We start from the raw sequence: 25312 nt of genomic DNA on the forward strand, positions 1-25312 counted from the left end.
ATTTTTGATGTTAGGTGTCCAAACCTAACTTATTTGTGTTCTGGACTGTAGCCAGGAAAGGTAACTGGATTTCTTTAATGCCATTACATTTATCAGTCCTTCTACTTCAGCAAGGATCTCTTATAGCTAAGTAAACACAGACTTCTTAAAAAAGCAGTGCTGTAGCCATTTTCTATCAAGACTGAGAGTTAAACTAGGTTAGGAACTCTTTTCAATATTAAGGTTCACATCCAGATAAGAAAACATCCCCTACAGAAAATAAACAGTAAAAAGTAACATTACAGGAAGAGCTGTTTTGTTAAATTCTAAAGGCAAACATCAGATGATTGCTGCTACGCTTATTATAACAGTTCCCATAGCTCAGCCCTGACAAACTTGGTCATCTACAAGAATACTTGGGGGGAGAGAGGTGAGAGCTTTTTGAACAGTACACCCTCTACCAGCGATGGCCCACAGTCAGGTCAGCTTACTAACATGTGTCATTACAGCATGATTTTCTCCTAGGAAAACACACACTACAATGATATAAAAAACCTGACAGAAGGGTAGAGAGGGGCTCTATTAATCCTGTCTCAAGGAGGCATCTCAGTCAGCAAGTCACTCTTTAAACTGCCTGGGAAGACAGAAGGCAGACACTTCCAGGAGGCAGCTGAAGAAAAGGAGAAAAGATTATTGTGTTTCATGGAGGTCAGACATACAACCAGGCAAATTCTACCAAATACAAAAACAAAACAAAGTGAAAATTAACCAGCTTTCAAAGGATTTCTGGCAATAACTTCTTCCACAATGGATAGATATGAGGCACTAATGAATCCGGTTGTTAAAACCAGAAAAAAGTGTTACCTGGTACAGCAACATAAATAAATTGAAAAACAACATAAAACTCCCACTAAGAGCTATGAAACTGTTATGGATGATGCAAAGTCTATTCTCCTTTTAAAAAAAATGCTTATAGAATACTATATATAACAGACTAATATCAAGTTATATGGAGTTCCCATGCAAAAAGCTGCCAGCCAAGCAAGCAAAAAGGCTGTAAATATCTGTCAAATGCGTAAGAGGAAAAAACCCTCTGAGAGCACAAATTTCCCAACCACCACCACCACCCTGCAAAGAAAAAGGACTATTGAAGTCTGGAAATATAAAGTTAAGATTTCATTTAAAAACAGATATTAAACCATACGTCATCTACACAAGTCTTTTCCATTCCCTTCTTAGCTTCTAACTGTGCATGAAAGGTGTGTCAGATGGAGACATTATGATGGAGCCCATTAAATAGACATTTTATGGAAGACTTTACACTGTGTAGCCTAAGGGTACAGATAGGTTAGATCTATTAAACATTTTATTTGTGTTATTTTTAGAATCTCAACCCTCAAGAAAATGGCTTTAATTCACTGTCTGTGTCCTTTGTTGTGCAGCATGACCTGAAAAAAGCCTAGTGAAAAATAATTAATAAATCCAGTACTTTGTATCACTCAAATTTTTTTATAATTTTTCCAAGTTACAAGGTAATTAACTGCAAGTATAATAAATGAATTCTGGTATGCACAGACTGAGAATACAGTCTGTATCATAAATGGCTTCAAATAACCAAAGATCACACTCCACAGAAAAGTGCAGTCCTGGGGTTCTCAACTCCGCTCCCTTCTTGTTTTGTACCACCAAAACTAGCAAGTTCATGGCTCTACAGCAAGTCAAGTCGGTTCACTCATCCAGCTGAGAAGTAATCAACCAGAATGAAGAAGTGAATAACTCTCAATCCTATCAGTAAGCTCACCGGAGTTCTGTCAAGAGACAGAACCCATGGCAGGAGCAGATGGCATAGAATATTCCCTACTCCACATGTGACACAGGTGTCTTTGCACACAAATGCACACAAATTATAAAACCAGATCATGTGTGAATTGACAGAGTTGAGGAAGCAGGAGATGAGCCACAGGTCTACATTGCTTCTTCCTTGGCTCACAATACTCAGGGGAGCATTGAACAGAACACAGCTCGATTCACCTCTGCAAACAGCCAATATTTTGCAGGTGCTTACATAGAGGGTATGGGTTTGTACTTGCCCACACTTGATTTTTGGAAATAATCTTAATTGTTACTCAGTTATGTAAACTTGATGCTACCTCACCACCTTACTCCTTCTATGACTGTACATAGCACTCACTTCAATGAGGGGAATTTTGCTGTGCCCATTGTAAAACACAGAATGATAACCAGTTTGGTAATCATGGCATTTATTATTTGGTGCCCTAAGGAAACAATGTTCAATGTGACATAATTTAGAACATTCCACAATAAAACACAGTATCGAAAAAAGGCACTGGTTTCTATCTTGACCATAAGTTCAGAAAGAAATGCTACTTGACAGTTTGAATGGTCTTTTGCTCCAGGACATAGCTAGGCAATACAGCTAAATTTTAAGACTTAAGCCTGAGAGCATCTTTTGGCTTCCCTTTATGCTGGCATAATTCACTTCTTAGCCAAAAAACCCCCACGTTCATGGACTCACTAGTAGCAATGGACAGTACTAATTCATCCATTACTGAAGTCAAGATGCCTGGCAGAACATGCAGAGTTTCAGCTGAATAAAGGGGAGGTCAGTCTTGAGAAGTTCAAGAACTGGTTATCACTTGAAAGGATAAAAGCTACAGACTTCCCTTCTCAATATTTATAGGGTCAGCACTGGTGCAGCTGTATTACTGGCTGAATCAGCCCTATTCCCATATGCAGAGAGGCCTAAGTTGGCATACGTTGGTCTCTTCCAAGCCAGATGGCAGAAAGCAGAAGTGGGAGATGGTGTTACACATTAAAACATGTCTTTTCAGTTATTTTATTTGCTATGCTTCCTTCTGGCTCCTTAGCTTGCCAGTTATATCTGCTTTATTCACAGCAGAGCTCAGTATGCCTTTCAGGAGATGACATGTAAGAAAGAGTGCAAATTACCTGCAGGCAAAGGGCTTTGTTCAGGAGATGCAAATGCCAGTTTAGGGGGAGGTTTAGTAAAATATGCCCACAGAGTGCTAACTTCTAAAATAAGCATATTCACATCCACCTTATTTAAAAGGTATACAAACATGTGCTATTATTTCATATAGGTTTTCTGATGTTTTGACTCAGCTGTTAAAAAAAAAATACATATTTTTTTATTGCAAACATTATTTCCAAGTTCTTTACCTAGATTATTCTGGGAAAGTATTAATGTTCAATTATTCTGCTCAATTTTGGCACTCATTACAATTTTTTAGTCAAGCACCCTAACAGCCCAGCAGTGTGATGTATTTCATAGCAGATAAACTGATTTTTTTTAAAAACAGTAAGTGAAAGCATGTATCAAAGTGCAAGGATGGAAAAAAAGTTAATGCAAAACCTGTCTACTTCTGTTTTTAAAGCAAACCACTTTCACAAATTAAGTATTCCACAACTTCTTTTGCTATGACACCTTCTCTCACTATGACCCAAAATTTTCAAGTCAAATACTTCCTCGGTTACTGCATGGAGACAAAAGTTCCTTAGTCTCAACTGAAAGGATGGAGGATTAATTTAATGTGTGCTGATGCCCCATGGTTTGGCATCACAGTCCATTTATTTCTGCCTCCATTTGACTTTTGGCATACATGAGATTTGTTCAAACAATTTGCCAAGTACAATTTGAAACTGCTCCTTTTATTTTTGAATAAGTAATGCCTAAAAATAATAGGATTGTTAAATTTCCCTCCCCCATTGCAACCCTTCCAGTTCTATTCATATGGCAGTTCCCATAAAACAATGTAAGAGCTAATCAATTTACTGTTTAAGAAAACAGCAGACTGAAAAAAATGTGCCCAGCTAAACTTGTCTAGCTCAGAAAAATAAAGGCTGAGAATAATTTTCAGCATGTAGCTAACCCCTACTTATTTTCTTAATACAGACAAAGACAGAACATATTAAACGCATCAGTCTTAATTTTAGGTGTGGAGTGGAACATCACACTTAGAAAACTGCCTTCAATTCCTGACCTCTTTGCTAAAACCAGTGAAGGATATAAATAGTTTCAGTTCTGACATAACACCTATCCCTGAGGAATACTGAAAAAGAGACTGTCCTTCACACCAATCCTGTTAAGCAGCTAGTGTGATGTTGGTAAGACTGGTTTGAAGCCATTGCATAAGAATGTTTATCTGTTATCCAGAGCTCAGATCACATCTATGTCAGACACAGCGACTTTACCGCAGTATTTGAGTTTTCCAAAGCTCCACCTTTCCATTTAGATAGCTCTAAGATTAAAAATCTTTAGATAGCCCTAAAATACTGCTAGGTCTCAGCAGTATTTCTCAGTCTAGGAAATAACTTCTAGCTCTTGTCATTTTCAGAGAACACATAAAAAATGGTAGCTCCATGGGCCCAGCTGAAAAGGCAGGTAGAAATTTCCTACATTCCTGTTAAAAAGTAGCAGTATTTTTTTTTTAAGTACACGGATACTCAGTAAATACAGACAGATTCTGCTCTATTAAAGCACATCATTAGTAACTTTGTAGCCGTGAGAGAGCCAAGGTTTAATCCCCAGGAGCTACTACTTTTCTCTTGTGCCTGATCAGTAGCTAGACCAACAACAGAAAGCCAGTCCAGCCATTTCTATATTCTCACCGAAAACCAGTTTGGATACAAGGGCAATGTAACAGCCTTGATCACCCAACTCCCACTCGAAATGCAGGAAAGCGCCATCTGGAAACTCAGCCATCCACCATCGAAGCCCGTGTGGTCCTCCAGGACTCGTTAGCACTTTGGTGTCTCTGTACCACCATTCCTCCAGAACTCCAGATTCGGGAGGTCTTCTTAACTATCGACGTCAACTACTCTGCACAAAGCAAGCTCAGATCCAGATTTCCAGCCAAGCTAATAAAATCCCCTGGAACATGGAGCACAGCACAGAAACACCCAAGTGGGTCTACACAGAGCCAGCTTGGTCCATCAGGACTTATTAGTTCAGACACTGTCTGAAAGCAGCTGCACTGCAAAGCTGGTTCTGGAAACAGCAGAGATGTGTTAACATGGCACAGCACTTGAACTAATAAACTGCTAGTGCTGAGCCGAGCCTGCCCCAGGCTAAATCTGATGCCTGAATATCCACTGCACAGTTAATCTGCAACTGCACAAACGGCCCTAAGAGCTGACTCTGTTTCAAGGCCAGCATGCACAGCTCTACCACTACCAACACAACCAAGTTTTCTGTCCTTTCACCCTCCTCCATAACAACCATTCCCTCCATCTACCCTCTTCCTGTTCACTGTTTTCTCTCCTGGCCACTCACATCCACTTCTCAACCTTCCACTCCACACCCCCAATGAGGCTGCACAATGTACACCAGCGGCTTCCAGCCTTTCTGGAGTGATGAACATGGTTACCACCCTCTGCTCACCCTGCCTGAGCAGCATTTCCTAACTCCTCTCCCACCACTTCTGGCTTCCCTCTTTGTCCGGCCCCTGGTGGTTCAATCCCTAACCAAGGAATCATTACACTTAGAAAAACAAAACAAAAATATTATTGTATTTGCATGTCATATTGTCCTGTCTTCATGGAAAAAAGAGAAAGTATCAAAGAAACACAATACCTCTCACCAGGCCAAGGGCAGGCTGCCATCTCTAAAGGTAAAATTTGCAATCTCACCCAGAAGTTGCTTAGCAGTCAGCTCAGACATGACTGTCTGAGGCTCTCCTTTTCCCTTCCTACTTGGACTCCCCTTTGTGTGATTCCCCCATGCCAAACAGCCCAAGTGTCCTGGTGTGGCAGAAGGGTTGGCGAGGGCAAAGACCGGCTCAGTCAACCCTGCTTGCCCTCCCCACCTTTACAAACCATACAAAGTAACTGCTGAGCATATGGTTCTAGCTCTGCCCTGTGATGTGCAGGCATGAGAGGACCACTAATTACCAAACTTTTACAGCACTGGAAATTTGACAGAATTAATCGCTTGCTACAGAAAGTGATAGTCTGTCCCTCTAAAAACAGCTCACAGCATTGGTAGAAAACTCACTCTGACTGCATTCCTCTAGCCAGAATATAGACTCCAACTAAGAACATGCGCAGTTCTACCTGACAGAAGAGATTCCTTGTTTCTGAGCTGTTTCCAGAAACTGAAACCAATATAAAAACTACAAAATCAAAAATAAAACTGAAATATGTCTCGTCAGTCATCACACATGCTCTGAATGGCAGAGCAGCAATTCATTATCCATGCAATATGACAGCATATAAATGTGTACTTAAACAAGGAAATCAGTAGTAATTTCATAACCTTCCATATTAAAGCAGACAAGCATTTTTTAGTAGACTCAGCAACAAATGGCACTGAACTCACACCCAGAAACACATCCTGTACTTATCTACACCAGTTGGTTTTAGGTATTATGTAATATCATGCCATACAGGTATTATGAAGATAGAGATTGTCGTATGAATAGAATTTTACCGTCAAAGGACATTTTTGTTCTAAATCCAACTGCAACCATCTTCATTCCTGAAAGTAATCAGATCTTCCTACTATACATTCTGCTAAACAGCCAATGAAAAAATTCTGAGATTCATTCAACAGAGCAGTTACGAAATGTAAAATTGTGAAAAGTGGTAACATGTTAACTCAAAAAAGCTTTTCTGAAAATAATGCTAAAACAAAACTAAAATAATGAAATGTTTCGTTTGGCTGGCTCTCATCAGCTGTGGAGTCCTGAATTTATCAGCTACAGACTTTTTTAAAAAATCACTATGTGCTTTGAAGTTCAACTAAGGCTTAATAAACTTTCTTACAGGTCTGGAGTACTATATAAATTTTGTCAGAGCTGTGCTGGCATAATTGGTAATACAAACTGTCTGGCTTCATGAAAGTTACAAGCTCTGGCTCCAATCCTGCAAACACTTACTGAAGAATTTAACTTACTGCACAGAACTGACTACTCATGCATAAGCTAAGCGTATTTGTAAATATTTGCACAGTATGGACATCTGTTGGCATAGCCAGTCATCTGATATGAGATTCAGCTTTAAATCCTAGTCTGCATAGAGTCAATATTAAAAAAAGGAATTCCTCACTTCATAAATTCCTTTCTTAGTCATCAAACATGTCAGATACCAAAGGGTGGAACCAAAAAGTTAAAACTAGAGGAAGAGAGGAATCAGTGAAATCATAATAACTGGTTCTGCTTCTCATGTAACTAGAGAAGCCTCGTTTCCTATGGGCACATGTCACAAGATTGAGCTCCTGCCTTATTTTCAACCTTATTTTCAAGAGCTGAACGAAGCTCTTGCTATACCTCTCCTTCAGTGGTGCCATTTACAGCATTTCTCACATCATCACAGGCAAAGCTCAGAAAGGGATGATTTCCATAGAACTCATCCTTTTTATCAGGCTTGGTTATTAACACTCTCCAGTTATGGGTGAGTTAGGAAACAGCCACGGTACAAGGCTGGCCCACAGATAAACATGGTAGTCGCACTTCCTAAAACACTAAACTAGAAAAAGACAGTTACATCTTCCTCTTAATGTCTTGGCATTTGAACACATCCAGTTTCACTCATCCTCTTTAACAGCAAAACATTTTGTGATCTGTTTGTTTAAACCTGATACTGGGCAGAAATACGTGTAAGGAGCAAAGGCATCCTCCCACTGACGCAGCGCGGCACGGGAGAGAGTGAGCCTCCGCAACACAGTGGGTATTGCTGTTTCACAGTCAGTGAGTGAGGAGATCTCACTCTGGTTTAGCACTGAAGTCTGTTTGACAGCTGTGGCTCAGGGCACTACACCGTTTCCTTCAAAATCTGCAGGAAGGGACTGAGGGGATGGAGACAAGGCGGGCCGCCAGCTCCGGCGAGGGGACAGCCAGACCCCATCAGGGACACGGGTGGCAAGAGCCCTTGGCCAAACCCTAATGACAGACATAAACTAAACGCACTGATGCAGCGAAGGAAACGGGGTCCCTGGAGAGAGGAGGCCGGGTACCGTGCGGGGCCTCGTGTAGAGGCCTGTCCCAAAGCGGCCTTGCACACCCGGGCGGGGCCCGGCCGCCCGCAGCAGCCCCGGCGCCTGCCCCGGGCCCGGTGGACGAGCGCCCGCCTCCCGCCCGAGCCGGCCGGCGGGGCAGGAGAGCCGGGCGCTGCGGCATAGCCGCCCCTGCGCGGAGCGGCCCCGCCGGGTTACCTGGGGCAATGAGCACCCACTGCGCGGGGGCCGCGCCCTGCCCGCTCCGTGCGCCCCGCATGCTCCGAGCGCCCCGCGATCCCACGATCCCGCCGCTCCCGTTCCCGCCGCCGCCGCCGCAACATGGCGGGCGGGGCGGGCCGGGAAGGGAAGGGGCCGGGCGGCGGCGGGGCGCGGCCATGACTCGGGATGCGCCGCCGCTCCGCCTCTTCCCCTTCCCGGCACACGCGGGGAGCGGGCGGTGCGGCCGTGGTGAGGGCCGGCTGCCGAGCTTCTCCTGTCCCCCGCGTTGCGGGACTCGGGCGGGCGGGATGTCCCGCCCGCCAGGGGAAGGGAGCCCCCGAGGTTCCTAAACGCTCGTGGTCCAAAGGAGCGACAGAAGTGACAGGGTTCGCAAACAGTCAGAAAGTTTTATTAGTGAATGGCTCACTTGGCGTGGAAATTGTTTTCTTAATCCCTGACCTACTGTGTAAGTGTAAGCACACGGCAGTGGGTGTTGGATATAGGGGTAGAGAAGGGAGGAGAGTAAGGAAGAGATGAGTTAAAGATGGGCAGAGAGAAAGAGAGAGAGGAAAAGAGATCGCCCGTCCTGGTTCTAGCATTGATCCAGCTCCTGGTCCTAGGGGTCGCTGCCCAGGCTTGGGAAGGATACCTTTTCATGGATAGGTTTTCTCCACCCTGAAGACAGGCTTCTCCGTGTAAATTAGTTACCAAGTGCAGTCCGATCTTTATTATCTTTCTGGAAATTGGTCAGAGGGTATTGGGGGGCCTAGGTGGTCTTGATCCCCCTCTACAGTCCATGCCCGCCTCCTGGCTTTGTCATTCCCGTGCATAACTGTACGGTGTTATGCTCATTTCCAGGAACTAAAACAAGGGTGTTTGTCCAGGAAAAGTGCTGCCCCACCTCTGCATGTCCCCCTTCTCCAGCCACATCTTGTTCTATCTCATGACATGTCACTACTGTAGTAGCTAGTTCTTTCTAAGTGTGCCAGGGCTTGACACAAACAGCGTAGACTGAAGGAAATTCCACTTAAACATAATAAAGTGTATCTTCAGTGGAGCAGGTTGTCCTGGATGACTGTGGTGTCTCTGTCAGTGGAGGTATCAAAAACCAGGCTGGGTGTTGCTCTGAGCAGCCACTGTAGCAATGGCCCTGAGGAGAAGCTGGACTAGACCCTCTCCAGCGGTGCCTGCCAGCCTTGGCCATTCAATGGAACCTCAGTCCCACAAGGCTGGTCGGGGGCAGAGCCACAATTTTCTCATAGCTGTCATCCTGCCCAGCTGTGTGGGTCATGTGTACAACCTGATCCTGGTAAATAGGTTCTTTACCTCCAGATCTTGCTGAGAAGCCATAGCCACAACACAAAAGGCATATTTTCATGCACATGTACTTATATGTACATAAACTTGGCTTTACCCACACAAGACTGGATGGATGGCCACCTTCCCAGAGATTTAGGAATAAATATTATGTTATCAAAAGTATTAAAGTATACACATCAATTGTAAATCTCAGAGATATGAAACAAATATTAAAAACATACTAACAGAGCAGAATTAACCAAGGCCAGCATATGCAAAACAGCTGAGCTGATGTAAGGCTGAAAAAAATAATTTCCTGAAGTTTGAGCATATACCTTCATCACTGAGATTACATTAATCTAAATTTGTTTTATTTTAATTTTTCTGACTTTATTTTCCACTGATTGAAGTAAGGCAAGATTTAAGTGCCAAAGACCGCAGTGCACCATGTGTTTTGAAGTCCCCAGAGAAATCACTTGCTCTCAGAGTGATTGCAATTTGCCGTGGCGTATGCCTGGATTGCAACACTCACTGATGAGTCTTGTAAAATTCTCCTCACTTCTTGTGCTAGCAAAGAGAGAAGGAAGCTCACCAGTTCCACTGTAATCTGTACAAAACTGCTGGAAGAGCAGAGCAGAGCTGATAGCTGTGTTTGAAACCTTCCTAGAAGGAAAGCCTTCCATGTGGAAAAAAGGGTTCACCATAAGATTTGGCTCCTAGTCCTGAAAATGGCAGCTCTCAGCATGTTGTGCACCATTGAGCTTAACAAAGCTCAGGAAAAGCCAGGAATCCAAGTCTGCCAGCCTCCAGATGCAGCGTGTGTCAGGATCAAGTCTAGAAGCATAAGCTGCAGTCGTTCCAGAGCTCCTATTTCCTCCGTGGCTGTAGTGTGTGATGGAAATGTTGTAGCAAGTGTTGCTGTATGTTTACAAAACTGACTTATTAAGCTCAAATTTTTCAAAGCACCAATCCATCCTTATTTAGGCACCTGGTAAGCAAGCTAATTTTCAGAGGTGCTGAGTACTCCTACCATCAACTGAGCTGAATGGACATTTCAGCTGTTCATTTCTTTTGATTTATGAGCATCTCCCACAATCTCTAGCTGTATATTGGCCCTGGGATCTATAATGTCCTTTTCCAGGAACTTTCAGATAGAAATGTTTTTCTCAGATACTTTGAAAAGCCCCAAACGGAAATTCTCAAATAGGCCTGGACAAGGCTCTAGAATGACATCAGTTTTGGAATAGAAATTATACAGTAATTTATATGTATTAAATATTTAAAACTTTCTGCTGTTACTCATCCACACTTGATATATACTGTTCCCCTTTATAAACAGAGGATATACTATATCATTATAAGCAAAAGATAAACTAATTAGGGATTTCTGTCAAGAGCTGATGATACTAAAATCTTATTTGCTTAAGAATTAAATACCTTCAGGCTTGCCAACACTTTTAAGCTGTAATGGTGTCTCCCTGAAAGAAAATGCTGATGTTTAAAACACTAGACTGATCTGAACTGCTGCAGTGATATCTTTTTATATACTCAAATCTTAATTTCATGCACATGGGCATTCTCATTTGGGTCCATATGACTTATTAAGTCCAGAAAGTTAAATGCATCCAATATGGGACTAACCCTAACCCAATCTGAGGACAATTGTTTTCCACATTTCAGAGCCATTTGATTTAAATTCAGACTTCACCTACGTGCTCTCTGTTCATTCATTTCTGCTAGGCCTGCTTCTTATAATGCAAATATCTGTGCAAATGCAAGCATCCCTTTTTGCCAAACAAAAATTACTTACTTTTGGTGCCAAAGAAATGCTACCTCTTGTCCACCTTCAGCTGCAGAATTTATTCCTTCCTTCTACCCTACACTAGTTTTAAGTGAAGGCCATTTTAAACTTTGCTCAGAGCAAGAAACAAAAGACTGTATAGAAAGAAGTGTGATTAATTTTTAAGTAGAGCTTGTTGTTTAAAAGAGGAAATTATATACACATAATTATGTTTCATTTTACACTGTTTCAACAAATATGGGCCAAGTTTACCTACTTTATGCTTCAGTGGTTCAAACATTTGCATGCATGGCTCTAAATCCATTGTTCTACAGATGTAAAGGTCACCTGCACGTAGGGATGCAAGGATTACATTCAATGCCAGTAAAAGGCCTACTGATACATGTAACTAGCTGATGTACCATGATAATTATGATCCATTTAAAGTTATCTAGTTTAAAATACTGTTCTAAGTTAATCACAGGCCAAATTATTGCTTTGTTTGGTTTTATTCAAAACAGAGCATATGTGGCATTGAAACAAATTGAAATACGGAGGCCAGACACAGAGATGGCATTGATCTGAAAGAACACATACTGGCATTGCAAACCTTTAAAACATCATTTGAATTTCTAAATGATATTTCAAGTCAATCTGTCAAGCTGAGAAATAATTATTTTAAATTGTTTTTCATGACAGCATTTGTCTAAGCAAGTGCTTCTCTTATTGAAAATAGTCGATTTTGGGGAAAATAACAGTATTCATTTTAAAAGCACTCAAGCAATGGTGAAAAATATTCTAACCAGCTCTGAGCAGAAATTACTTTGTCCTTTGCACTAAACAAAGTTGGATCACCTAGGGCATCTATAGGTAACAATTATAGTTTTTGACCTTTACAGAAATATACTACTGAGTCCAAGAGTTTGCCAGTATGTCAGGTCAAATAGCAGCAGGAGAGTAAAAAGGAAGAAAGTAGAATTAGAAATATAGACACACCCACAGAAACCGTGAGATTCATATTGCCTAATTTTATGCTGTAAATGCATAGTTTCAATCTGATTATATAGTGTCTTTTTCTACTAAATGGAGAGAAACAGAGTAGCATCCATCTGGACTACTTCCAAAGTTTATGTCAGAGTTAGCCCACCTATCTATAGGTAGATATTGAAATTGAAGATACCTCAGATTAAATGTAAGAATTTTCTCCACTACATTTTGGTGGGTTTAGGGTTTTTTTCCTTCTTTTTGTCTGTACTGGGAAAGGCTCCTGTTTACATACAGTTGTGATCCTTCTCCCTTTCCCCCTGTTTTTGGTGCATCCATTGCACCCTAAAAATGGATGAGGACCTTACTGTAGGGTTAGCACAAGCAGATATTTATTGACACAAGTATGCTAGATCTAAAAAGTGTTATTGTTCCTCTGTTTAATCAGCCAGAAAATTCTCTTGTTGGAGGTGTGTTGCTATAGCAAGCAGACCTCGGTCTGTTTATAGAAGCTGCTCAGAATGATGTATACTGTTTAGAGAAAAAAGTTGAATGAGTATACAGATTGTGAGCTGGCTTGAAATGAACAGTAGCAACACTTGTTTAATGTGCTTGATACATTTATCCACAGGAGTAAGTTACTGCAAAATATCCTCATTATGACTCAGACACTGGTAAAAAAAACCAAAATACACACACAAAAAATCCCAAACCAACCAACCAACAGCAAAACAAAACAAAAAATAAAAAAAAACACACCCCAAAAAATCCCCAAAACCAACCAAATAAGAAAAGCCTACAAACCCCCTGAAATATGTTTTTTTTTTAAAAAAAAGCCAAAAGTATGAGTCTTTACTAATATTTTCAGATTAAAAGTTGTTGCATCAAAAGCATTATTAACCCTGCCTTATTAAAAAGCCATATTAACCCTGCCTTCCTTTACTGTGTAGTTCAACAAATTTCTCAGCCCCATTAGGACACTCTCAGAAAGTAAATGTTCACTTGAAAAGCAAAGCATTAATAAAAGCTATGAAACAAAATGTCCAGGTTAGTAAGAAAGAAATTAACACTTGAGATTGAATGCTACAGTGAACCTTGTAAACACTGTGTTATGGCATTCTTATTGCTATGTTTGCTGTTACTATAGTTGTTGTTATTATTATTAGCCAAAAGTACTTTGACAGTCTTGATGCTGCAATTTTCTTCCCAGAGTATCAATGGCTAAAAATGTAATATCTGTAGGATAAAACAAAATGTTATTAACACCTTTCTACCACAGTTTATGTACATGGATACATACACTGTACATGTATCAATGTATATTGACACAGCCATTTAAGTCTAAAGTTTTCAGACATTTGTGAGAATACTACTTACCCTAGAGTATCCTAAAGTAGTATTAATCCTAGGATACTATCCATGTAATTAAAAAAATGCCACTTATTCTTCTCCTCAAACATCTTTAAACATCTATAATTTCTGTTATTCTGTGGTGTTCCTATTTCTTTTTTCTGAGGAATTCCCTCTGAACAACCACGGTGTGATTAAAGGATGTATTTCTGCTATTTTTTCCCTTCCTGTTGTATACTAAAAGCAATTCTATTATTAAAGGAAGACATTTATAATTCTTTTATCCAGCAACAACTAAGATGCCATTACAGTGGTCCCTTATGATTAATTAAGAAACTTGAAATAGTTAACTTCTGATTTCAGACATACAAGTCTAAACCAACACACTTATGCTCTTGCAGAAAACTCACCAGGTGGAATCTCAAAGAACAGAACTGTTTCTAATGCCGTCTTCAAAGAGATAATTCCATGCAGACTTAATTTCTTTCCTAGCAAATACTGTGTGGCAATCTGGGAAGCACAGCTGTCACCAATGATGGTCATTTGTGCACTTCAAACCCAGACTTAGTCTTGCAGCAGACCCACTGAATTTCTGTTATTGGGGCTGCCATAAAAGGTCTCTGTCCTCCACCATCAATAGAGTAGGACAGGGAACCAACAGTAATGGTAAAATGATTATGGAAACTCTGAGTGGTGTTTATAGCCCAGTCTCCTAAGGAAGTAAGGCTTAGGGGAGCATATTGTTTATTTGTATTCATGTCTGAGTCCTCCCTCAGTAAGTGGTCACTGACTTCACACACGTTTGATGCAAGTTCATATTTTATGAGAGTGCACACTCAGGCTAAGGGAAGAGACATCTTTCAGGTGACATTCAGCTCCCCCTGAAACAGATACCCATCTCTGGACAGCCCATCAGCTCCCTAAAATTCATGGCATTTGTTGACTTTAGGCTTAGTTTGGTTGCAGAGTGGGAACACCTGGCCATCCACTTCTGGTCTAGTAGGGCACTGTCTCCCATAGGTATTTTGTCATAATGTACATGTGTCAGATACCTTAGGGTATCTCAGATGACATTAGTGACCTTCCTAGGGAAGAGGAGGATTGTGAGATAAAGAAACACAAATTCTAAATGCCTTAGTTGTGAGTCTTCTGATGTTCAAATGCCATAAGGTAGTGGAGTGTCAGCATCATAGCCAAGATTTCTCTCTCTTAATTATTTTTCCTTGTTGTCATGCTTTCAGCTGAGATAGAGTTAATTTTCTTCTGAGTGGCTGGAACAGTGATGTGTTTTGAAGTTGGTATGAGAATATATCTCCATGTTGACAACACACTGACGTTTTCATTGTTGCTAAGTAGTGCTTACTCTGAATCAAGGGCTTTGCAGTTTCCCTTGCTCTGCCAGCCAGCAGGTGCACAAGAACCTGGGAGGAAACATGGTCAGGACAGCTGATCCAAACTGGCCAAAGGAGTATTCCATACTACAGAACATCGTGGCCAGTATTTAAACTCTGAGAAGTTAGCCAGAAGAAGCAGATCACTGCTTGGGGACCAGCTGGGCATCAGTCAGTGTGTGGTGAGCAAATGTATTGAGCATTGCTTGTTTTTGGGGGGTTTATTTATCTCCCTGTCCTTTTCATTATGAATATTGTTATTATTATAATTAATATTTTTCTTATTATTAATATATTTTGTTTTGTTTGAATTGTTAAACTGTTCCTACCTCAGCCCATGAGGGCTGAAGATTTTGAAGATTTTCTGATTCTCCCCCTCACCAGGAAGGGTGGGAGTGAGTGAGCAGCTGCAATGGTGCTCAGCTGCCAGCTGGGGTTAAACCACAACACATGTAGGTGTGAATATTCCTGAAGGCTTCCCAGCTTTGAATAATAGCATTTGTAAAATGGCTAACATGTGCATGGATTATGTGATGTCTAACAAGAACTTGAGCTTTTGCCATAGTTCAAAGGAAAATTCAATCACCTACAGAACTCAAAATCATTAGAAAATGAGCTTCACTAGTGAATTTGGAGCATTATTTTGTTGTTGTTAGTCTAAACCCCAGATATATTAGAAGGGGTTATCTGCCTATGCCCATCTGTGGTCATGCACAAAAATCCCTCCATGGAGCCAGAAGTGTGGGCTGTGTAGTGGTTGTGTGAGAACCAAGCTTTGCCTGCAAGTGAAAGCAGGGTGAGCTGTAAGGCACAGGTATGGGTGGGTTTAGAAGGAACAGGTCTATAGCAGTTTGAGACACCTGAGTTTTAAGTCCAAGAAGCCTCATTTGACACAGAATACAAACACTGTTCTCACAGATGGAGAAATTTATTTAAGACAACTTATTGGTTCTTTCCCTGTTGGAGTGGCCAATTCCCACAGAACACAGATGTCTTCTCCTGCTTCTTGCATAATTCCTGGTTGTGACTTCTTTACTGTAACTGTGACTGTAACTGTATCAGGAGAAGTAAAATAAAGAGGGTAGAACATGGCCTCAAACACTGTCCTGAAACCTGTCTAATTGGTAGCAACTCCAGGCTTAATCCTGTGCCATGTAGTGAACTTCCCAGATACTGCATCAGCACAATGCCGGGGACAGCAAGACTTTGCCCAATAAGCAGTGTGAGCAGTGTGAGTTGGGTTTGCATGGCAAGGTTTTGGTAGTAGGAGGGGCTACAGGGGTCACTTTTGTGAGGATCTGCCAGAAGCTTTCCCCATGTCTGAGAGATCCAATGCCAGCTGGCTGTAGGACAGACCCTCCGCTGGCCAGGGCTGAGCCCAGCAGTGACAGTGGTAGTGCCTCTGGGATAGCAGAGTTAGGAAGGGGTAAAAAAACTGCACTGTTGCAGACAGAAAGAGGAGTGAGACTACACGAGAGCAGCAGTTCTGCAGACACAAAGGTCAGTGGAGAAGGAGGTGCTGAGATTCCCCTGCAGCCCCTGGTACAGACCATGGGGAGGCAGCTCTGCCCTTGCATCATGTGGATGTGCACAGTGGAGCAGAGATCCACCTGCAGCGTGTGAAAGACCACACCCAGAGCAAGTGGATGCTCCAAAGGAAGCTGTCACGCCATGGGAAGCTTGTGCCAGAGCAGGCTCTTGGCAGGACCTGTGCCTCCGTGGGGACTCACACTGGAGCAGCCCGTTCCTGAAGGACTGCACCCCATGGAAAGTACCCACACAGGAGCAATTTGTGAAGAACTGCAGCCTGTGGGAAGGATTCATGTAGGAGAAGTTTGTGAAGGACTGTTTCCTGTGGGAGGGACACTGCTGGAGCAGGGGAAGAGTGAGTCATCCTGCTGAGGATGTGTGATGACAATGTGTGATGAACTGACCGCAGCCCCCATTCTCCATCCCCCTGCGCCACTGGCAGGGCAGCGGTAGAGAAATTGTGAGTGAAGCTGAGCCCTGCCTGCAAGAAGGAAGGTGAGGGTGAGGGGAGTGTGTTTTTAAGGTTTGGGTTTATTTCTCATTACCCTGCTCTGCTTTGATTTGCAATAAATTAATTTCCCCAAGCTGAATCTGTTTTGCCCATGGCAGTAATTGTTGAGTGATTTTTCCCAGCCCATATCTGTATCCGAAAGCCTTTCCTTATATTTTCTTTCCCATGTCCAGCTGATGAGGAAAGTGACAAAGTGGCTTTGGTGGACATCTGGCACTCAGGGTGAACCCACCACACAAAGCCACCCTGTGTTGGGGGAAGAGTACAGTGTCAGCATTCTTCCCTTGGGCCCATGGAAGGCACTCTGGGTTAATGTATTTGCTAGTTTAGACACAGCCATGCTTCACTATGGCTCATAACATGTCCAGTGAGAATTTTTGCCAAATAGGATGACTGCAAGAAGGCACAACAGGTCAGTAGTCTAATAAATCTTGCAAGGCTCACCTATTTCTAGGACTTGTGGGTGAAGATTTCGTTGGCATGGCCAGTTGTTGAGCTTGACATTCCTGGAAGTGTAAGACTTACTGCACATGAAGAAATATTACTGTAGATCTGCATCTCTGTGAAATAGACTGTGTAATAACTGCAGATGTGTGCAGATACTGGGGCATGTACCGTGTCCATTTACCCAGAACTACCAGCCCTGGCAAAGTGAGTGCCATGGCTCCAAATGGAGAGCCAGTCATGTGGGGATCCTTGACCATGTTTTTTTTCTGACAGTAGAAATTTTCAGGAAAAAAAAAAAAGGGTTATTTTCTGTGGAATGTGAAGATATACTTAAGAATTTGGAATTTTCAGTTGTTTTTGAGTTAATGGTTTCAGCTCCTTTACCATATAAAACTTTTCACTTCACGACAGTTTTTCATTTCTCTTTTAAAAGTCTCCTGAATTCATGGGCAAAAGAAACCTTACTGGAAATTAGATATTGGTGAATTCTTAGCTTGCTGCATGTGTTAATCATATTGAAACTAGCTATATTCTCAGTTTACTTTTAATTTAGACTGAAAATCAGTATTCTCAGTTGAATTATGTATTGGCTTATGAAGTGTTGCGTCTTCACTAATGCAATTACGTCTTATTTTGTGAGCACTGCAAAAAAGATTATATTGTTAATATGTATAAAATTTGATTTCAGCCAAGTATGTTATCAAGGGAAATTGAAGGAGGAAAAGGGTCCTTGTTACTTGGAACATCATTAATAGTATTTTGTGACCTTCAAGACAGATAATTACAATAACAACTTGTTGAGGTTTATGTACCATCCATAGCTTTATTGAAACAAAGGACCTGTGTGCGATGCTGTTTCAAAGATTCTCCACAGATCAAGAATTGTTGTCTTTTACATAACCCTTATCAAGAACATCATACCAGAAATAAAGAATTGGCAATAAAACATCCCCTGTACTAGATTTGGGAAGCAACCAAACTGATTACAAAGAAAGATTGTAAATTGATTTAAAATGTGAAAGGGTTCTATTAAACTTAAAGACTGCTGTACTTGTTCCATATCTTTAGAAGTGACTGGCTGAAGACTGACTTGCCCATTGTCTGAAACAGACCTTTTATCATCTGTCTGCTGGATGGAACAATACAGGCATGTTTCATTTATTTAGAATATGGCCAGGGGCCAAAGAAAGATTAAAAATGTAAGCAAGAGTCAGTGCAATGGTTGTTCCTTAAGAGTTAGGCATTTGGACTGCAATATCAGCAAATCCACCCACAAAAGATATATTCCTAAACAGAGGATTTTCATTTGATGTCCTGGAAAAGCAATTGGTACTGTAAGGACAGGCTTACCCATTACTCCAACAGTTGAATTTGGAATGCATTTGGCATTTACAAAGTAAACAAAAACAACTGACACACTTGAATAAGTTGTTTTGTGCGCAGCAGAACTAATGAATGCAAACAAATTCTAAAAGGAACAAATTGTTCCTTATGGAATTCTGTCTTTGTTCTTCAGCCTCCCTCATCACAACCCCAGCTCCCCTGCCCAGGCCCTCTGCACTTTTGGAGCCGGCTGAGACTCATCATATGCTGCAGCTTACTCAGAGCTGGGGCGTGCTGCTGGCCCCCAGGCCCTGCCATAGCTGAGCTCACCGTGTCTCTGTCTCAGTGAGGACAAGTCGTCTGAGCACCTCTGTCCTCCAGAAAAACTTCATTGTTTCATAGATGCCTGAGAGGGGTTCCAGCCTGCCTAACTGAGGGACCTAACTTGAGCTTAAATTCAAGAAAGCCAGAGAACCAGCCTTATTTCAGTGTTTCTGCCCTACAAAGCAACAATAGATCATTGCTGCCTTCCTGAGACTGGGAATGTAATTTTTGCAGACAAAGTCTGCCTTCAGAGAGATCCAAAGGTACTCACCTGTTTCCGCTGACCTTAGAGAAAAGCTTTGCTTTAGGAGAGTTTATTCTTCAGTTTTCTGAAATGTTTGGTCAAGTTAAAAATCTACGGTAAGACTCCAATTTGAATCATGTTCTTTCTAATTTGGTTGAAAGTGGCCATGGAGGACAGGAGAGGAAGACAGACAGATTGCCCCATTCTGGGAATAATGGGAAACTATGCTAAAAGTAATAGCAATTAGGAGGCACGTGTATTTGATATAGTGATTTATGTGCTTTAATATTGCTCTAGATACTGTAGAAAAATACTGCAAAAACAGAATAAATTTTCATTTAATTTCATTAACACTTCTTTTGAATTGTTGAAAACAAGTCCAAATGTTGTGTCTATCTGGAACAATTTAATTCAAAAATATAGAAGAGTTCAGTCCAAAATTTCATTTCAAGTAAGGCAACTGATTCTGCTATGTACATTGGTAGAGAGCTGAACAGAAGACTAAAACTTAATGAACACAAACTTCTGTAGAAATGCTCTGCATCACCAGTTGAACTCAGCTTCTCTAATATACCTGTGTCTTCTGAAAGTACCCAGACTTGTGGCTGATGTGATTCCTTAATATTTCTCCAAAATATGTTTTTAATTTTTCCTTGACACTCAGGTGGATAAGAGATCTACTGCTTTATGATTTTAATTATCTTCAACTGTTTTGGAACATGTACAGCTCATTACACAAAAAGAGCAGGAGAACTGCTGGTTTAAAGAGATAGTAACAGAATTTGGAATAAGTCTGAATAAAAGAAAAAAAACAGCAGAGCCTGTAGTCAAAAAATCTGACTGATTTTTGCACATTTGAAGATTATAAAATGAAGATTTGCACCTTCTCATCCTCTTGGGCTGAAATCAGAGTGAGGAGATATTCTGATGGCAGTTCCACTGTGCTAGCTCAACCACAAGTGTGACTAGGAAGTCAATGAGTTCTTACGGGAAATCTGTTTCCAGTTCAGTTGCACAACAGAAGAATTGAGCTGTTTAGGAGTAAGAATACCTATTTTTCTTCAGTGATTTTCTTGAAGAATTTCCTATAAGACCTTGACATTTACAGTGTGGAATGCCTGTCTATTTGCCCACCCATGCTTCTTTTTTTTTTTTTTTAATTAAATGCCAGTTTGGCCGTGGTATGCATTGATGAAATAATCTCTGATCACCTGGGCTGGCTTTATTTCATAGACAGCCCCCACAGGAGTGCTTTGTCCTCTTCTGTGAGCAGTGACATTGGCACAAGGAAGAGCAGTTCTCCTTTTCACCAACAACCAACCTGCCTTCAGAGGGCAAAAGGGGGAGTTCCTTCACTTGGAGCCAGGCTTTGCTTCTTTTCTTTTCCACCATGCAAATACTCTCTAAGCCTTCTATGGTCTGGCTCTAGACCCATCTGCAGTCACGTTTTTCTTCACAGACTTGAAATAAAATTTTACAAGTCAGTTTTTTGCTTAAGCAGCAGAATGTTTGGGGAACCATCCTGGACTCGGGGAGAGGTATTTCCACTGAGGTATTAAAAATACCAAAGTGCTAAAACTATTACCTGAATATTTCTAAAACAGAAGAAAACCTAAGAAACACGGAAAAACCAGCTGGGTTTATTTGTGCAATATAGAATTTGTGAATTACACAGAACACATCTAGGACGCTATCAGTCCTTGAGGAGGCTATCTTAGCTCTGCCTTGCAGGATTTCCACATTTTATACACTTAGGAGTAGAGAGGTAAACCAAAGCTAACACCTTTTTCTTGTTCTTAAACTAAGACTTCGGTGCTCAACTCTAAAGTGATTTAATGTGGAAATTCTGATGGACAAAAAGCAGAAAAAAGAAAGAACAATTGTAAATAAACCCACAAGAAATAAGGAGGATTTTGGCAAAAGAGGAAAAAAGATAGAAACAAAGAAGTGAAATATGTCTAATTTTTCATTAGAGAGAGAAAAAGGAGTAACTGCAGGGAACACCAGAAATTTCCTACCCATGGGACAATATCAGCAGCTCAGACAGAAGCAGCTGTGCCCAGCAGAGACCCAGATTTGTCAGAGAACCTAGGGCTGTCTTGACAGAAATGAGACCCAACTTCCAAATGCCAAGCAAAACAGGGTTAGAGATGAAGAAATCTTTTTACCTTAAATGAAAAGCTTTGCCTTAAACAAAAAAAACTTTCAAAGGACTGTCCTACTTCTCCTCTGCTGCATGAGAAATAGAAAACTTTAGCAGTCGATGGCTGTCAGGCTCTGTTGTCAAGGTCTTGGTTATAATGCAGCTTGAACAGCCACAGTGGATGAGGCCAACAGGGGATACAAATGGAATGACCTTTTTTTTTCGTTGCATTTTGGTTTTCAGTTTTTATTAAAAAAAGCTCTTTAGCTGAGGTCTCTACCTAGGCTTTTTTTTTGTAACCGAGATATAAAACAGTTTGGCTCCATCTTAACTGGCCAGCCAAACTTACAAGGTCAGGCCATAAACAAATTTAACAACTGTTGTTAATTAAATAGTTATTGTAGTATAGATGGGGTCAAACAAAGGGTATGTGTGGGAGGGGAGGGAAAGAGAGGGCCTAAGTGGCAAAAGGTGGGGGAATCTTGGCTCCTGACTTAGAGGGTGTGAACAAGCAAGAACTCAGTGGAAAAGACCTCTGGGACATAATAATAACAGTTAGCATTTCAAATTTTGGTGCAAATATTAAGAAATTAATAGCAAAAAACCCCAACTCATGTTCTCTCATTTACACTTTCCTATTATGTGAAACCATCCTGGTAAGACTTGGCTTTCCTCCAGCAGAAATCCTGTATCTGCCTCTATCAGTGGTATCACTGCAATGACATATTAATGCCTCCCCATGCCAGGATGTTGTCCAAGTTCCAGCTGTTTGAAAGAGTTGTTACAGAATGGGAATTCCAGTTGGAGATTTATAGAACAGCAACAGGGAAAAAAAAAGGAGGATTACATTTAATTATAATACTCAGAAATGTGCTTTCCCTGTCATGAAAGTGGAACCCTGCCTGCGTGTCTGCAGCCTGCCCTGCATACTGATTTTGTGTGTGCCTAGCTAAAACCAGTGCCTGTGATATGATCTGATTCTGACTCTACAGAGGAAGGTAGGAGGAGCAAAATTTATGTTTCAGGTCTGTAAGGCATTTTAAAGTTAATCGGGTCCTTTGGGTCTGATATAATTTGTGTAAGATTGCTGTTGATGATTAGAATAGCTATTTAAGATTTTTGTTAATAGTCTGTTACATGGGCCCAGTGGAAAGATTCCAATAGCAGTCTGTTAGTTTTTCCCTGTCACATTCAGGTTACAGACCCTTCACAGATGTTGTAAATAGACATCAATACTAAAAGGGAATATTACACAAATTAAAATCATAAGTGTGCTCAAACTGCCAACACAGACATTTTGTTAAAAACATCTGTCACATAAAAGCAAACATTTAAGGCCATTATATTTATAACAATTGTTTTCGTTTTTAATATGTACTACATATTTTTCTTTTCTTCTGTTATTATTGATTTGAATATTTTTTCTTAGACTTTAATACTTATTTTTTTCCAACATTACTTATGTTCTTGACGATATAAATAATAATGTGGACTTTTAATGAAAAGAAATAAATCTCAGTGGTTGGAAATCTAGTGGATACTTACACAATGAATGAGTCAACTGAGAATCCAACACCATGCTCTCAAAAAAAAAAAAAGTTATCAAATGTTACAAACACAAGTATTAAGCTGGATGTCTGTTCAGTTACATCCAGTTATTTCGTTCTGTTCTGAAATTAATTTCTTAGGTGAAAAGGATAAATGACATACAAAGGTTCTATTCTGGGCCTTTTTGTTGCATTAGTGCTGATGCAGCTGTTCTGACTGTGCAAGCACTCACCATAACACCATGTAATAGAGCCCCCCAAAGCTGGACAGCCCTGAGGTGCTTTCTAACTAACACACCTACTGCACTGATAGTATCCACCCTTCCTTCCCCCTTTCCCCTGCAGTTTCTGGGTAAATCTGTGCAATCACTAAGCCCAAGCTGCTCTAGGCTTGTCTCACCAGTGCTGTGGTTTCTACTACAAAATAGAAGAAGGTTAGAAGCATCAGTGCCCCCATTTACCCTGCTTACAGCTCCTTTCTCTCTTATGTTTGCTTTGGGGAGAACTATTTGGAGCTAAGGAGCTAACAGTAAAGAAGTGGGGACACCTGGACCTTGTGCTCAAGTTCAGCCTTATCTCCTTCCATTTGTAGCAGCACACCTTCACACCTACTAACAGCTCAAACTTGTCAAGAGATCATACAAATATAATGAATTGTCACAATCAGGAAGAATTTGCTGCTCATGGAACAAGAGTCTTGGTCCGGTTAAAATCAATATTTGCTATTTTCTTGATTACCTGTGTTCTGAAAACCACTTACATAAATGATCAGTTTTAAGTTCATAATTAGCTTTTCTTAAATTTGGTGAGCTATTTCTCTTTGTAAGGCCTCCATATAATTAGATCCAGTTGAAGAATAGTTGCAGTATCCTGAGACACTGTTATTTGCATGGCACAGAGGGTGTGCTGGACCCTTTACAAATGTAGAGGCACAGCCCATGGCCAGGGGAATTATTGAACCAACTCAGACTCAAAATAAAGTCATAAAAAATGTAAATACTGACTTCAGGTTCCAGTCAAGAATGGAAGAGTTCTCCTGAAGAGATTATGAAAGTGTTCTATTATGTAGGAATGAGTAAGCCAGGCCTGTAGCATCATAGAAATGTCAGTTGGAAGAGATGCCTAGAGATTTCCTGGTCATGCAGTGAAATCTCCCTCCCAAAGCAGGATTGCCACCAGTGCTAGAGCTGCCCTTAGTTTGAAAGAACATTGTGATTTTTTTTTCATTGCTGTGCATCATTATTTGAAATGATGCACAGCAATGAAATTATTCTTTGAAAGTATCATGTATAGCTTCTTCAGAATTATCCTGCATGTCAGGATCAGAACCAAGTCACTCAATAAAGACAAAATATCTTAAAAAGTGCAATTATTATGGTCACAATATAGGCAAAGCCAGAAGTCACTGGGCTTCACTGAGTTGTTGAAACACAGTCAATAGTAAGATAGTAAAGGGCATCTTTGTAGCATCCTGCTGCTACTGCAAGGTTTTGGTTTGCCATAAATCCTATTCTAACTCTATGTCACACCTGCCAGCCTGTATAGATGCCTCATTATGGAGCCAGGGAGTCTCAACCTATTTTTAGGAACCCCATTGACAGTAAATGGATTTCAGCTGACTGCAACAAGAGTTTACACAACATGCCCCCAGATAAATACCTGCAGAAACATCTTTATGATCCAGATCCTACCTGGAGAGGCAAAGTAGGAGGTTTCTGGAAGAAGAGTTTTGAACCCTGTTTTGAAGAACAGTATGTTCATCACCCATCTTTATTATGGAGGTGCATATCCCATGTCCTTGTTGTTCCAAATGAAATATTGAGGATGCCATGCTGTATAAGGGTATACACTAAACCAGCCTCGCTTCTCTCACACATATTCTACAGGGTTTCTCTGCTAAGACTTAACTGTACAATCATTTTAAAATTTCAGTATCAAGCAAATTTAGTAACAAGCATGTAATAGTATCTGTTCTATTGTATTATGTTATTTTTCATTTAACAGAAGATCCCTGAGAAAAACAACAAGAAAAGATAGTGAACATGCGTAACAAAAGATGAGCTATTACAGTTTCACCCTCAAAAAATGACATAATGTATTTTTAGAGGTTTTCAGTGGGAAAAACAATAGAAATTGGAACCACAATGGGTCACAAATAAAATGTTGCTCTCAGAATAACTGCTTTTATGAACTGCAAACCAGAACCACCAGGCATTCGGGCAGTGTGGAATAAGAACCATCAGCACCAAGGCACTAAACTGACAGA

The 25312-nt window shown here is 40.8% G+C and overlaps 1 protein-coding gene across 4 annotated transcripts in view; it reads right to left on the reverse strand.

Annotated features, from left to right (window-relative positions):
* The window catches only part of RNASEH2B (ribonuclease H2 subunit B), a 40871-nt gene extending 32624 nt beyond the window's left edge, over positions 1-8247 (reverse strand). For all 4 annotated transcript variants that reach the window (XM_054272060.1, XM_054272057.1, XM_054272056.1 and 1 more), the window contains exon 1: positions 8171-8247. In XM_054272060.1, the coding sequence (XP_054128035.1) occupies positions 8171-8231 (61 nt within the window). In that variant the 5' untranslated portion in view covers positions 8232-8247. The remainder of the gene's footprint in view (positions 1-8170) is intronic.
* Positions 8248-25312: the final 17065 nt, after the last annotated feature.

This window comes from Melozone crissalis, unplaced genomic scaffold, assembly GCF_028551555.1.
Source record: "Melozone crissalis strain CALT ecotype California unplaced genomic scaffold, PUWL_Pcris_2 ptg000013l_1, whole genome shotgun sequence".
Taxonomy (NCBI): domain Eukaryota; kingdom Metazoa; phylum Chordata; class Aves; order Passeriformes; family Passerellidae; genus Melozone; species Melozone crissalis.